We start from the raw sequence: 16,822 nt of genomic DNA, 5'->3' as shown, positions 1-16,822 counted from the left end.
ACCTGTTCTGAAGCATAATAGTATTAAACTGAGGAACAAATGGCTAGAGCACAGGGACCCCCCTTTCAAACACCAATGTCCTGTGGAATACAAAGCAAATAAGGAGAAAACAGACTGTCTGAAGAATAGCAGTCAGGAACCATGGCTGCTTGGCTTTTTTATAGCTAAGCATTGATATTAGCAGATCCCTAAGAATCATAATAAATAACACATAGGTTGTGATTTTGAATCTAGATGGAGGTTAAATTCCACCATGACAAATTTTATATGTCTTTTTTTTTACAATATTTACAGCTAATTGTATCTAATTAAAAAAATGAGACAATTTAGTCTGAACCAGTCAGTACTCAAAACTAAATTTAATCTGGCCTTGCAGCCTACCCAGTTATTTTAGTGGATGAACGTTGCCTTTGAATCTCTCCACAGAATAGTAAATTGCTGTACAGTTTTTGGCTCCAATTTAAAACATCAATGGTTACAATACTGCCTTCAGTAAACGTTCATGATTCCTCAGATAGATTCAAGTTCACATTAATGACAAATTATAAAATGGTTATGTCAACTGTGTGAATGATACATATTCAAATACCACTAATTTCAAGCAGATTAACCTTTTTACTCTGTCCCAAATGTAATTAGAAGTAAACGGAGTTTCTCAGAAGCAGGGATAAACAAAATATCAGGACCTTTCAGTTCAGCAAAAGGGAGATTAACATTCCACTGTGCTTTCTCGGTTTGGAATAGTGGTACTTGAAGGTTGGTGAGAGCTCATGTATTCTGCCTGTCTCTCATACAGATGTGATAATGTGAAGTATAAGAAAATGAAACCACGATTCACATGAATGGAATAAAATCAAGTATTTAACATCAAAGGAGGTGTCTGATTTCATACAGTACACTATTAGGGGTGTGGCATTTGTACATGTGTGGTATATTCATGAATAAGTGTGTAGATGTGTGGCATGCACTTACTGATCCATGTGCTGTGTATGTGTGTGGTATATTCGTGAGTAAGCGTGTAGGTGTGTGGCATGCACTTACTGATCCATGTGCTATGTACGTGTGTGGCATATTCGTGAGTAAGCGTGTAGGTGTGTGGCATGCACTTACTGATCCATGTGCTATGTACATGTGTGGTATATTCGTGAGTAAGCATGTAGGTGTGTGGCATGCACTTACTGATCCATGTGCTATGTACATGTGTGGCATATTCGTGAGTAAGCGTGTAGGTGTGTGGCATGCACTTACCCATGTGCTGTGAAGACCAGAGCTTGATTTGCACATGACTTCCTAAACTGCGTCTCCATATTAGTTTTTGAGACAAGATCTCTTACTGAACCCGGAGCTTGCCATTTGGCTAAATTAGGTGGCCAGGGGACAGCCAGTCTACAGTCTCCACTCTCCCACCTTCTTCCCAACCCTATCTCCACCTCGTGCTAGGATTTCAGACCAACACCATCACTCCTGAATTATGTGTGCCCTGGTGACCCAAATCAGATCCTCATACTTACTCGACAATCATTTTACCCACTGTCTTCCCAGCACCTATATTATCTTTTATACTGTTTTATTTTCTATATTTGAATAAAAAAAAAACAAATTTCATCTCAGGTAGATGCATATGACATATATATGTATATGTATATATATATAGTTATATAAATATAGCAGTATATATATGCTATATGTGTGTATATATATGAGATGAAATTTGGTTTTAGTCAAATATTGATGAATATCATATACATATATAGACTGATGATCAATAGGTAGATAGATATGTATCATATATGTATGTGATATAAAGAGAGAGATAGATATAGATATATATAGAGAGAGAGAACTTTGAATCCATAAAAATATCATGTAATAAATAACATAGACTAACCCTCAAAGGAAGGACCGTTAAAACACTAACTAGGAAACAAAACTTCCAGCAGCCAGGAAGACAGGCATGCTAGTATCCAGGCAGCCTTTTGAGTTTCAATGTTCTCAAGGGGTTGACAAGAGCACTAAGACCAAATACAGTGTGAATGTAGTACTAACTCCCAGACTCACCTCGCCCACACTTTTCATTGAGCTACCAATTCGGCTGGATGTTCCATGGAAACGGTCAAGATCCCAGCGAGGAATCTTGGTCACCATGTAATCCAGGCTAGGTTCAAAGCAGGCTGAGGTCTTCCCAGAGACAACATTCTTGATTTCTGGAAGGGGGATTCCTAGAGCAATCTTCGCTGCAATGAACGCCAGTGGGTAGCTGTAAGGCAGGGGGCGGAGTTAGCCTACCTTCATTGGTTTGGTTGTTTTAAATCCAAGCAAGAAGTACTGAAAACGACTCCAGACTTGAAGGAATCTTTCTTTGCAATTCTGGCATCAGTCTACTTTAAAGTATAAGACGCACCTGATAACCTCCCCCACATAAATATTTCCTGGCCACTTACAAATTAATGTGATTCAAGATAAAGCGTGCAGCAGTGGAGAATCCACTTTTAAGCCCTATCTTGTATTACTACAATTTCCAGCCTTCATCGTTTCAACACAAAATCGATAGGTTTCTTGATTAAATAAGATTTTACTTCCACTGCCTGTGTCTAACGTTCACTTAAATTAAAATCTGCAAAATAATCTCTGTGAAAACCCATTCAAATTTGTATCTAAAGAAACAGCTGGAGCTCCCTGTATTATACATGGGTAGGAAATATGGGCTTTGCGAGTCTGAGTCTTTGTTCTGTCTCCAAATATTTGAACATTGGGATCTTGTTAAAAAAAAAAAAAAAAAAAACTAACACTCCAGAAATTTGGCCATCCTCTGGAATGTCAGTTCAAATAATTTTATTTGGTAATTTAATTCATAGAACTAAGGATTGGATATGAGTTATTTGGTGAAAGTGCTTGTCTTAACAGACCAGGAAACTGAAGGAAATTTGCTACGCCCAAATTCACTAAATCAGGTTTTCTGACTTCTGTGTAGAGCGTTACAACCTTGCACTACTCTGTAGATCCATAAAAATACTAAAGAAGTAAATATTTTCCTCATTTAAATGCCATACGGCTTAAACACCAGATGCTAAAAATATCAATAGAAACAAGAGGTTTTCTTTACTTTCCTTCCAATTATGCTTGCTAGCGGCTGTTAAGTGGACATTGAATTTACTTCTTTGGTTCTAATATTTACCCATGGAAAGATCCTATACTGTTAATTCCTATGGAATTATACTGTTAACTTCCTGTGGAAGTTTAAAAAATAACTAATGTTAGTTATAAGCTGATAGATAATTATGCATGTTTTATCACATCTATTTTCAAAATCAAAATAATCTGTACAGAAGTGTGGAGTTAAATAAAGTGTTTCTTATCATCTGCTTGTATAGGCAGTTGAAAACCAAAATTAAAGATTAATGCTCACTCTAACAACATCTGCTAAGTGCAATTAAGAAGCATATTTTTCACAGCCTGTTTGGCCACCCAGGTTTTGATTGGCTTCTGATTAGTCAGCAACCAGAGTTACCTAACAATACCATTTGTCTCAACCTGGCAGCAATCTCGTTAATAACCATGTCTTTGGGTTGTTTTTTTGTTTTTTTGGTTTTGTTTTGTTTTGTTTTGTTTTTTTTAATGTTTTGGAGCTAACCCTCAGGAAATGGGGGTAAACTTTGAGGATACAGAATGGTCTTCTCTATTGACTAACAGTCAATTCCACATTTCTACCTACAAAGAAATTAGAAGCCTGTGCGCAATCACTCTGATCTTACCCAGTAGCTTTGGAGGCCAGGGCAGAACTCCGGGACAGCCTGGCATTCACTTCAATGATGCAGTACTCCATGGAAGTGGGGTGAAGAGCAAACTGAATGTTGCATTCGCCCACAATGCCCAAGTGGCGAACAACATTGACTGAAGTGCGTCTCAACATCTGGAACTCTGCATTGGAGAGTGTCTGGGCTGGGGCCACGACCACCGAGTCACCTGTTGACACAAGTGCTCATTATTCCCTGTTATATTTCAACAGCCAGCTTGACTGACTTCACCTACTAAAATGATACAAGGCATAAAATAGGCTGAAGCTATGAGGAAAGTATTAAAATTAATATTCACATTCATATGAGTGAAATATCAGGTATTCTTCATAATTCTTATTTTGTCCATGTGATTTTGACAGTTTACTTATAGAATCACACACACACACACCCAACTTTGCCATGTTCATCTAACTGTTAAAGCTACTAGGTTCACATCAGGCCCTTCAGCTTCTTGTCCTTCCTCTCAATCTGTCTCTCAAGTTTTTCCACCCAAAGAATATTCTCTCCTTCTGGGCTAGACTAGTTCAACCCGCTCCTTTCTCCCTTTCTGTTCTCATTCTATTCCAACGTGAGGTCTTTGAAGTTTCAATCCAAGGCTCCTTACTACCCTATCTTATTTGCCCATAATCAGCTCCCTTTTCCTCAAGAAAACTGTCTCCAGCATGGTCAGACACACAAATCTCGCAATCTCTTCATCACTAAACATGCTGGAAGTTCGTCAAGTTCCTCACCCCTCCCTATCATACAATCCCACTCCATGTGTGTTCCATCACTAAGCTAGAGTGTCTAATTTCTCTTGTGAATATCTAAAAACACAAACTGAATCTTCATCCTTAACCTTGCATGGGAACTAATACTGCTACAAAGAAAGATATTTTGTAAAATATGTTCATGCATTGACCTATTTGATACTTCTTCCATTCATTTTCCTCATAACTCTCTATCTCCCTTGCTTCTACACTAATTATCTTTATCCTTCCCTAGAAATTGAATTGTTTTCCATCATTCAAAATTTAGCCCGCTTCTTACTGCTCTCTATGCCTATTCCTTTAAAAGGTATGTGTGGTTCTGGAGAGATGGCTCAGCAACTAAGAGCACCAACTGCCCTTCCAGAGGTCCTGAGTTGGATTCCTAGCAACCACACAGTGTTAAAAGGTATGTGTGTCTCTAGTTTCAGTGATTTCTTCCACACTACATGATTTCCAATGACCCTGTGTCAACATTTTCATTTCTGTGTTCCCATGTATCCCATTCTAGAGTCTCAACTCCTTTCTCCAAATTTCTCCCATCTTCAATTTAACATTTCTGGAATGAAAGTCATCATTTTTGTCCTGTGGAACCAACTAGTTTAAGCTGCTAAAAAAACCGACTTTCAATACCTTTCGATACTATTTTCTCAATCACTAACACTTCAGTGTGCTTTAAGGCTTTGCAAGCCCCATCTTTACTTCTCAAAACTGTCATGGCTCGAACTCATGGTTTATCTGACCTTCCCCCAATGAAATCAGGATTACAGTATCTATCATGCCGCAGAGGATTGCTGTGAATTCCAAACTAAAGGTGAGGATATTTTGAGTGCTATAAAATACTATGTATGAACATTAAGTGTTATAATCAGTCCACCAATGAAGACTGATAAAGTACCTTGACTAGGCTGTTAATGACAATCTGAATCTGAAGCCAAAGGTATGACTATAATTCTGGAAGATTCTTTGCCTACCTGTGTGAACACCCATGGCGTCAACATTTTCCATGTTACAGACTGTGACACAATTATCATCTGCATCTCGGACAACTTCATATTCTATTTCTTTCCAACCTGTCACCGACCGCTCCACCAGGATCTGGTTGGTCATAGCGAATGCCTGGAAATTGATGGCAGAGATACCAAAGATTTAAGGAAAGGCTTTGGTTAAAAAGATTAAGGAAAGTGCTCTGACCTACATCCTGGTCAGCACTAAAGTCTTAAACCTCATTTCTGTTCTCCCCCACCTTCCAGAAGGCATTGGGGGGTCTGAAAATCAGTGGGACCAGGAATAGCATCATGCCGTGAATGTGCTTGATTTGGGTTATTGAGGCTTGCCATTCAAAGTGCTGATATGACATTAAATCAAACTAATTTAGGAAAAAGAGAAAATAATTGAGCAATCAGGCAGAGGGAAATGAAATTATTTCAGTAGCTAGGCTTCTGTGAAACCAGAAAATGTGATAAGTACAAATAAATGTGAAAAAATAAGTCTAAAGATTCAGGCTTTCTCTAAAATAGCTGAGGGTGCTTTGTACAGTGACACACACAATACAAGTTCGCTGATGCTGATGAGGAAGAGAAAGAAGATGATGATGCTTTTAGACAGTTATCCAAGACGGCATATGCAACTTGGGAATTAGAAAAATCATATGCAGCTATTATTATGGTTAATCACTGCCTAAGTGCTTAAATACTCTGAGTCGTATATCATACATGGCTGATTAGACAGATATGAATTAGTATAATTACCATTTCATATTTACTGCGTACCCACAGTATGGCAGAATGCTGAACTCAATATATGAAAGAGGCAATCTGTGACCTTAGGACATGTGGTGACTGACAACTGAAGACCAAAATATCCCTTTGTCTCATAACAGATTTGATTTTGGATGACAATAAGATAAAAAGAATTTTCATTTTATTTCAAATTATCAGTAGTCTGGATGAAGCAATGACAACTCAATTTAAATTTTCTATAATGGATCTCAACACTGGGTTATTTTGCAACCACAGTCATCACTGTAGGCTTCAACACTAAAAGTGTGACTTCTTTGTCCCCACATCTGCCCATCATGGGGTTCTCAAAGCTACTAGGACATTCCAGAGCTACTGTTAACAAACAAGGAATGATTTAATTTGTCATTTGGGTTGTTTGCAGAAAGAGGAAGACTCAGAAACAAGGGGAATAAATTCTGTATTTTAGTAAACAGGTATAAAAATGTAGATACAGGAAAAATTGTCATCCTTTCTGCTAACCTTCTAGCCTTGTTTATAAATTCTTCCAAGTCTCCAATTTTCCTCCAAAGTTAACTTAAGTACCTAAATGACTTAACTCAGCATCCAGTGGCTCTAATTATAACCTCAAATGAATAAAAGGATAGATTAGGAAGTAATGATATGACTAATTAATCTCAAGGAGAAAAAAAGATTTTCAACAAGGAAAATATGCAACAACCATTGATTATTTTAGCAGAGTAGAAATAATTGAAAAATATTTCATCCAAACTGTCTTCATATTGTAAATGTTCTATGTAATAAAGCTGGTAATTCAGTATGCTTTATTTTGTGGAGAAAATATATTTAACATAGAGAAGAATATGCTTACTGTCTCTAAGTACACTGCTAATTTTAAGAATTCATAGCATGGAACATGCTATAGTAAATATATTTTAGAACGACACAAACATATTTTGCTTTAAGTAAATAACTCCAAAGTCTTGAATGAAAAGGCACCTTTCATATTAAATAGGTTGCCTTCTGTGTTTATAATATGGGCAACTTCAGAAAAACTAAGTCTAAGTTGTTGGCTTGTAAACCTATCACTTACAAGTGCCTGGGTCTATTTAGTTGTATTTATGTGCTTTCAACTTTTCAATATCAACAATTTTAAATCTTACTCTATTTTAATTCAAAAAATAAAAAATGAAAAGCTATAAATTGTGTGAGACTAAGATAGTTCTGCAAATGGCTGCACAACAATGATGTCAAATTCATCTGCCTGCTGTATAGACGTCCTAGCCACACCTGTGTTTCCTCATTGAGAGTCATCACTGAGTATCAGTGTGGCCATCTATGGTTCTTCAGAAGCAGAATATGGACAAACAACTCTGGAGCAAGGTTTTATGTGTTTATCTATGTTTTGTGTAGAACATCTTTTTTAGGGAAGATGTTTCATTAAATCTCTCAGAATGTATTTAGTGATAAATTAATGTGCTTTTGATAGAAAACAAACTATAAAAATTCACCCTTCCTTGCATTTTTATTTGTGCGTTGGCAAAATCCGGTCATATTATTAAACTTGGAGGCTTATACTATTTTCTCAAAAGAAATGTGAAAAACAAGGCATATTTATTCTGCTCTTCTCTTAGCCAGGAAAACATAGCTTAATAATGCGATTTGCTGGAGTAGATTGTGAAATTCAGGTGGATGAGGTGTACCTCCATGAAGTCAACAACAAAATGAAAATGGACAGATAGGTAGAGTGACCATTAGTTTACCTAAAGTCATATGGGTTGAAGATTTGTGCTTTTTCCTTCTCAATGTCAAGGCCATTTGAGGATAGAACATTGCTCAGAAAAAATACTTACTTTTGTGCCAAGGTCTATTAAGGTCTCCTTATTGGGACAGATGCCAGAGCCTAAGCCACCCAGAGCATATGCAGACCGAATCATCACAGGGTAGCCAATGGTGTCTGCTGCCTTCAAGGCATCCTCCATCTGTGAACAAAACGAGGATATTGAAGCTAAAAAACCAACCCCTCTATCTCCCCCCTTCTCTCTCTCTCTCTCTCTCTCTCTCTCTCTCTCTCTCTCTCTCACACACACACACACACACACACACACACACACACACAGTCACACCATGAGGTCCCAGAAACTCAGGTTAATTGGCTGATTTGCACAGAGGAGAGTTGTTTTATGTTCCCCTCATCTCTGTCTTAAAAAGAGTATGACTCTACAAAGTTATGTAAAACGTAGCTGTAATATTTTCACTTTCATCAAGTGAATTTTAAGTTGACATTACACCATGGACAAAAGCAGAAATAATCATCATTTATTTGAGAATGAAAGATATACAGAACAATGGTATTTTTAGCTTTGGTCTGAAAGTCTATCATTTAAAGGGAAAAAAAAGATGTTTTCTATTCCTGAAGCTAATGTGGTGATAAAACAATGTGCCATTAGGAATGCTACATAAAAGAAGGTATTTCATTTTTCAAATCTATTCTCAGAACAGTCTCTCCAGCCTGGAAATTTTTTTAACTTACCGAATATGACATATGGTGGCTATATTTTTCTGTCATGGAATATTATTACACCACCAATGGGAATGTAATTACACCTTCCCCATATGCTGGTTTCTTATCATGGGGAAGCAAGGACATAATTATATCTGGCAATGAAAGTATGAATGCACGGCAAGAGCTTCCCAAAGCATTTTGGAGGGCTCCCACGGGATTCTTCTTGATTGACAGATTTGTAGTCGGCATGTATTTGGTAGCATTCTTTTCTGAGACAGATACACCTAGTTTTTGTCATGACAGAAATACTTGACTCATACTTAAAGCTTTGCCTATTTCTACAATGGGAAGGTTGTATTTAAAGCTTCTACTTTCCATATATATATATATGTGTGTGTGTGTGTGTGTGTGTGTGTGTGTGTGTGTGTGTGTGTGTGTGAAATCAAAATAAAATCAGGGCAAAAAGAGGTGTACAGCTAGTTGATGTTTGTTTGTTTGTTTGTTTGTTTGATGTTTGGTAATAGCCTAAAAATAGGCACAACATATAATAGAAAGTTGGTATAGGAAAATGAAACCTATATGCATATCCAAAGTGTGCCCATCCAGGATGAGTCTTACTGACTTAGTTCATTTCATTCCTATTTATTTCATTCCAAAAATCCAGTTTTCAGGGCATTAAGGTTTATGCTCATCACGTGTGACTTATTGCAGAAAAGAAGAAAAAGCAAAAATATGCTAGCTATCAGAAGTCAGTATCATTATTTTCAGTTTAAGAGACCATGGATGCTTCAGCCTCAGACAATGGGGTTCACCTGGGGGTTTATATTTTCCTCTGCAGAGTAAAATCCAACATCTATTCCTCCAGTTTTAGCACTGGATGCTGCTATTAATTCACAGTGTTTCTATGGGACTAAAATATCTGTGAGGAAAGTATATGTAAATATGAGGATTTGGGATATAATTAGCAGGCACGACACACCATTCTCCATGCAGTCCAAGACTAGGAATGTGTGCCCATCTCCAAGAACAAAGTGCCTTACTGATTCCACTGCAAAACTGGGAGCGATCTTCTCATTGATCTCATTCAGCTTGTCTGAGAAGAGCTGCCTGTCTTCTGTGGCCATAATGGACTCAACTGACGTTCCCAAGACCTTCACGCCATACTCCTTGAGCACACCCCTCTTGAATAGTTCCACTCCTACAAAATAATTAAACATAATTGGATTTCTTAATCTCAAACTCTGTGCCTTCTTAACAAACACTGAAGACATTCATTATAAAATAAATAAGTAGATAGATAGATAGATAGATAGATAGATAGATAGATAGATAGATAGATAGATAGATGAATACATAAACAAGCAAGCATCCTAGGTCTGGAGAAAGACGGCTCATTAGTTAAGAACTCTGGCTGCTCATCAGAGGAACAGGATTCAGTTCCCACAGCGCCCACACAGTCGATATCAATGGCCCAAAACTATAGTTTTAAGGTTATCTGATGGCACCTTTTGATCTCATGGAGAACAAGGTCCAAGTGTGGCACATATACATGAATGCAGGCAAAATACCCATAACAGGTGATATATGTGTGTGTGTGTGTGTGTGTGTGTGTGTGTGCAATTTCAAAAGAACTCTTAAAATTGCATCCAAAGAGACACCACAGTCAATAATAGAGCTGTAAAGTCAAGTCTACATTGTCTTGTGACAGGAAATGCCACAGCACCAACTATGGAGAATGAACATTAATTCTCATTTTTCATTCATAATAGTTCTCAGAGTTTCAATGATAGCAATTTTCTGAAGTGAAGAAAGAAACCCACTAAATCCATTTAGCCACGTTAAAGTCTTAAAGTGAATGTTTTCCTTTTTATTCCTACTATTTTTTGCCATAACTATACAATTTACTACATGGTGTTGTAGACTTCCATTGGCTGTTTCCTTATCCATCAGAATAAAGGCTTTATGAACACAGAGAACACAACTGTTAGATATCTACTAACACTGTGTGTATCACATTGATGCATAAGTAGAGCAATCTACACTTGAACAGACAAGAACTCACCACAGTTCAGAGCTGTCTGGCCACCCATGCCCAGAATCAGCCCATCAGGCCGTTCAGCCTTGATAACTTCTGTGACAAACTGGGGGGTAATAGGGAGAAAGTAGACTGCATCTGCCTGCTTCAGTCCCACCTCGTTGGTCTGCACAGATGCGATGTTTGGGTTCATCAGGACTGTTTTGACATTTTCTTCCTGGAAGAAGAATCGAGTGTCTGAGTTTATGTTCTAGGGAAGATGGTCTTCACTACTTCAAATGAAGACTATAACGAACCCTTTATTCTCTGCAGGGCTGGCTGCAGGGGTCAATAGGACAAGTTAATCAAAATTAAAGAAAAATAAGCATCTTGCCAAAGGAAGGAAGAAAACACTATAAAATAATACTAATAACAAAGAAGGGTGAGGGTTCCTCAAGATTGTCACCATGAATCCTACACCAGGCCAGGCGGCAAGTCAAACTGGAAATCATTTCTAGAGAGACTGACTAGAGATCTTCTGCTAAACTTGATTGATTGGTCTTAAGAGAATGAAACGATCAAAAACAAAAACTGAAAGTGAGCAAGCATACTATGGAATTGGAAGCAACATAGATGTTTTTCTCTATATATCTTTTCTGAGAACAGCATTACGTGTATGTTTACAACGTAATATAATGTGTCTTATTCCTACTAGAATCACTGAGATCCACCTGCTTGCTGATGGCCATTTTCTCTGGAATTTTAAGCCTGCTATAATGAGTTAACAAAAAGGGCATTATACCGAGTGTCTAAAACTCATCCTTGAAAGCCAAATTTTGCCTTCAAAGGAGCTCTGAATTAAATATAAATACAGCTTGTGCTATTTTAAATTGCATGTAGTATAATATTGATTAATTTATTTTGTTTACTAATCCAAGGAAAGAGATGCCAATCTTTCAATTGAAGAAAATGAGGTTCAGTGAGATTAAACAGGCCATTAGAGGTTACATGCTGACTGTGTACTCTAATCTAAATGTTCCCATTCAAATGCACTTTTCTCTGACTCCAGTAAGAGTCATCAGTCAGGATTTTAAGAAATTATTCAGAGTAAGAGTGTTACTATAAACTAAGTGCTGCAAAGATGCAAACAGAAACAAGTATATTTTGAATATAGATCATAATTGAAGTAAATCAATCTAAACTGTAAACATTTCACTAACAAAGATTTGAAGGAAAGCTCACGTCAGAGACATCAACAAATTTCAGAATATTGAACATGTTATATGTAGCAAATAGAACATGCTAGTCACTTTTTAATTCATTTAAAAATCCACACCAATCATAATTCATTTTACATTAACTTTGTCCTGATTCTTTCCATAATATATGGCGTACATCATTATTTTTATACATTTTTGTTTCAGTTTGTATATTAATCTCCTAATTAATCATATGACATTGCATAATACAAATTCTTCAGTTTCAGGAGAAAATAAAACACATTTTATGAAAACCTAAACCTTTATAAAATTACCAAAGACTATGAAAATGTATACTACTTAAAAGTATTCTAAATCCTGAATATAGTTACATTATGTCCTAGCCAAGCTAAACTGTTGAAAATCACTAATTAAAAAGATTCTGAGTCAAAATATAATTGAATGTGAATCAATATTTTTAAATGTGTAGGAAATAAAGTGCACCCATGAATAAATGAGAAGAGATGAGAGGGGAAGGGCTAAGGGAAGGGACAAGGAAAAGGAAAGAAAGAGGAGAGGAGGAGGGAGAGGAGGAAGAGATGGAGAGGGGAAGGGAGGGAGATGGGGAAGGGAGGGAGATGGGGAAGAGAGGGAGAAAGAAAGAAAGAAAGAAAGAAAGAAAGAAAGAAAGAAAGAAAGAAAGAAAGAAAGAAAGAAAGAAAGAAAGAAAGAAAGAAAGAGAAAGGGAAGGGGGAAGGGAGGGAGAGGGGAAGGGAGTGTAGGGGTGGAGGAGGGGAACAAGAGAGGAGAGAAGAAAGGAGAGGGGAGGGGAGGAGAGAGGAGGGGAGAAATTAGGCATCAGGACAGTATTTTAGCTCTTTTCAACAACATTTATCAAGGGAAATCTCGGACCATAGGAAAACTTTAGTCAGCTGCTTTCCAATGTTTGCTGTCCTCTTCATCTGACATCTCTGTGCTGCTCAGTGCTAGCCAGGGCTCTGGTGAATGCCTGAGGCAGGGTAACAGAGTCAGTGTTTGCACCATCTCTGGATGACCTGGTTATCACAAAGATGCTTGTTGGAGACAGATTAACGAGAGAGCAAGTTGTCTCTGCAGAAGATTGACTTAACCACAGGAGATAGTCACAGGAGATAGTCACAGGAGATAGTTTCTCTGGGTTGGCTTTGTTGGGATGACAGTGGGGAACTTGGTGAAATGAAGAACCATGTTTATCATTCCCAACAAATAATCCTTCCCACTTGAAAATAGAGCCGTATCATCCAGTTTGCAAGTCATCAATAAGTGGACAGGATTCCCTGGGTGACAGGTGATTAATTTTGCAAGCTCGAACAAAGGCATTACTATCCTTGCTTACGCACCTAGGGCATCCCACATCTACCATAGATATGCCCAAAGTATCTAAAATAGGACATGAGCCTAAGGCTCAAACTGCCTCCTTCACATCAAACATGAGCATACTAAACAAAGGACTCCAGAAACAGTAAAACATAAATTCATGTTTTCAATGTAGAGAGACAACGATGTACATAATCCAACCACTTTGGCAGATGTGCACATTGGAAATAGTTAAAAGTTTTGGTTTGGTTTTGACCCAACTTTTACTACAGAGTTCTACCAATAGCTAAGGAAAATTATTATAGTGACTTTGAAGAGAAATATCATAAATCTAAATTACGAGATACTAATTAGACTCATTAAGGAGAGCATATTAATCCTAGGAAAGCTCATGCTCTCTCACCTTCATGGCTTTTACAGCTTGAGATCCCGAGTAATCAAATTCACCAGCCTGACCAATGGACAGACCTCCTGATCCTAGGATAAGGACCTTGGAAACCTGTAAATAATAAGAAAGAAATATTAGTATCATTTCTCAGGAATGGAAATAAGGCGTTTGCAAAAGGGAGAAGAGCCAAACTATGTTGTCTGGGTTTATATAATGATTCCCAAGAAAAAAGATTAACAATTAAAATACTCTAATTTCCGTCTCCTTTCCAAAAAACATTTAAAAGAAGCTGATATTTGACTGAAGAATATGCAAATACCAAATGCATCTACTCTACACAAAAATTTGCATATAAATATATTTGCATATAATGTGTATGTTTTATAAATGCAAAACATTTTCTAAAATTTATAATATTAAAAGCAAATAAAAGCTTTATCATATTAACATATAAGTTTAAATATATGATTTAGGTCTTATACATATTAATCTTTACCCATTTCCTTTAAAGATAAAATAATAAAATTTCATCTACCATGTTGAATGGAGATTCATCCATTTAAAAAGTAGATAGTTGATAGAATTTTTAAAAATATTCTATCAGCTGTATCTAGTGCAATGAGTCTTAAGTATATGTCAGGCTTACAAGGTAAGATTTGGAACGGGTAATGGAGAAATACCAAATTGTAAAATAAAGCTAACACTGTTCTTTAGTATGTTGCTATTATTAGTCTAGAAGAAGGGAATTTCAGAAGACAATATTTTAAGTGAAAATTCCTTATTCTCTGCAACTTGACCAGGTGTGAGTCTCTGTGTGTGTTAATTACCATCTGTTGCAAGACAAAGTTTTGCTGATGAGGGTTGAGAGAAGCACTAATCTCTGGCTACAAAAATAAGTCACTGAAAAAAGGTTTAGCACTATGCCTATTTAGCAGAATAATCATGGTAGGATCTCCCCTAGGCACTGTGTGATTTGTTTAGACAAAGGTTCTGTGCAGAAAATAGAGGACTGGGTATATTCAGCCCTAAAAGGGATATATATATATATATATATATATATATATATATATATATAAACTGTCCTCTCAAGGCTCAAGGATTGTTGGTTGTGCAAGAGGGGCAGAAAGAGTAGAGAAGCCAGAGCAGTGAGTGTCTACAATGAAACGCAGTTTCACAGATACAACAGGGCAGTTGTACGTATGAATTCATGGTAGTGGTGGCAGCAGACACAAGGCCTATGCAAGCTCAGGAGAGACAAAATCCCAGACTAGAAGGAGAAAGTAGACATGGAGTCCCACCTTTAGTTGAGAAGCTACTGGGGATTAATTGCTGGGAGGAAAGTCAATCTTCTTGACTGGGGCCATGTGAATGAATGGCCACACATACAAGAACATATGGGCACCACAAATTGCATTTGGTGCACTTACAAACAATGAGGACACAAACCTAAGTGGGTAGGAAAGAATGGTGAATCTGGGAGAAAGTTGGGAGGTGTGTCTCTATGATTAAAATACACTATGAAATGATCAAGGAATTAATAGAAATATTTAAAAGGTTTAATGGAAATTCCAATGACTTACTAAGAACAGATAAAAGAAAAATATAATGTTGCTGTTCATTTTTCATAGACATTAATATAATTTACATCATTTTCTTTAAAAAGTCATCACGTGAAGTAATATGTGACTCACAAACCAAAACCAAGTCCACATCTACTGACCTCGACACGAGATGCCACCAATGCTGGCTTGGGCAGAACTGAGGTAATGGTGGTTCCTTTGCCCTTCTTTATCAGTGAGAAGAAGGAATCAAATAGGTACTAGAAAAGAAAGACAAAACCAACTAGTTACATACTTCTGAACTTAAGAGGTTTCTAACAACGCTGCTGATGCTCAGTTAAGTGGGAGCTTCAGGAGACCTTTGTGGGGTTTGTTTGTTTGTCTGTTTGTTTGTTTGTTTGTTTGTTTTACTGTAAATTCTCCCATGACTATTGGAGGTTTTGTTACTTGGTGATTGTAGTTTGGATTTTGGGTTTGCTCCAGTAACTGAATGTCTATTCTTAGAAATTAAGCCAGATAAAAACTTCAGGGAAGACTAGAAAGGACTCAATAGATGAGGGTTCATTTAGACTGTTAAACACACACACACACACACACACACACACACACACACACACACACATACAATAAACTTTTGGAGGCCTTCTGGGTTCCATTCACAAGTCCTATAAGATGATATGTTTTCTTCAGTCAATAAGCATGCCTCATACTGCCTTCTGAGAGTATCAAGTGTTTGGTTCTTTAATTGCATACCATTCATGTGAATCAAATTCTAGCCGAACAAAACTTGAATCGAGAAGTTGGACACACCTTGCAGTTGGAAATACTGATATTTCTAATTTCTCTTGACTCTAAAATATGACCCTGAAAGATTATTCTTAAACTTTACCAGTGAGCTTACTTCTGTTGCTTCACTAGACATGACAAATGTCAACAAAAGTATTCACTTTGCAATTATTTGGCAGAACCAAAAAATAAATAAAATGGCCAGACACCGTGCTCAGATTCTATGTAATAATAGCATCTTTCCTAATCTGAGGTGTTAACATGGTCTTGCAGCTAAATTTTAAATTAAAAATAAAATATTTAGCATGAATTACATGAAGACAGTAACCATTTTACTGGTTAGCTTTTCTTAGGTTCATCATGAGTAGTTAAAACCATACTTGGTTGACTATTGTGAACTGATACTTCCAAACAATAGGAAGGACAAAAAAAAACAAAAGGCCTGCAAATATCTAAGAAGCCACCTCAAGATGAAAGAGCAGGAGTTTCAGAAGCTCCTGTTCTCCTTCTCATTTTTCCTGAGTGGGCGGGTATCTGCTGACGGTGATGGCCAGCACTGCTCCTCGGGAGGCACCTGGATGCAGAAGAGGAGTCACTCCAGACATGCCAGGTTTGTCAGGGTAAAAGTCACTGTGAGATTTGGTGGGATGGGTGTGCTTGAGTACTGAACCAAGAGCTCATATTTAAAAAAAAAAAAAAAATGAAGGAAGGAAGGAAGGAGGGAAGGGAGGG

At 37.2% G+C, this 16,822-nt stretch overlaps 1 protein-coding gene across 1 annotated transcript in view; it reads right to left on the bottom strand.

Annotated features, from left to right (window-relative positions):
• Nucleotides 1–16,822, bottom strand: part of Cps1 (carbamoyl-phosphate synthase 1) — a 109,668-nt gene that overhangs the window by 56,331 nt on the left and 36,515 nt on the right. The window contains exons 12-19 of the mRNA XM_021199318.2: nucleotides 15,466–15,564; nucleotides 13,761–13,856; nucleotides 10,851–11,040; nucleotides 9,829–9,986; nucleotides 8,136–8,264; nucleotides 5,518–5,662; nucleotides 3,753–3,963; nucleotides 2,059–2,257 (exon numbers count right to left, since the gene is read on the bottom strand). Coding sequence (XP_021054977.1) covers nucleotides 2,059–2,257; nucleotides 3,753–3,963; nucleotides 5,518–5,662; nucleotides 8,136–8,264; nucleotides 9,829–9,986; nucleotides 10,851–11,040; nucleotides 13,761–13,856; nucleotides 15,466–15,564 — 1,227 coding nt within the window. The remainder of the gene's footprint in view (nucleotides 1–2,058; nucleotides 2,258–3,752; nucleotides 3,964–5,517; nucleotides 5,663–8,135; nucleotides 8,265–9,828; nucleotides 9,987–10,850; nucleotides 11,041–13,760; nucleotides 13,857–15,465; nucleotides 15,565–16,822) is intronic.

The sequence above is a fragment of the Mus pahari genome, chromosome 5 (genome assembly GCF_900095145.1).
Source record: "Mus pahari chromosome 5, PAHARI_EIJ_v1.1, whole genome shotgun sequence".
Taxonomy (NCBI): Eukaryota; Metazoa; Chordata; class Mammalia; order Rodentia; family Muridae; genus Mus; species Mus pahari.
Note: the sequence above shows the minus strand (reverse complement) of the source record. Positions and strands in the feature narration are given on the sequence as shown.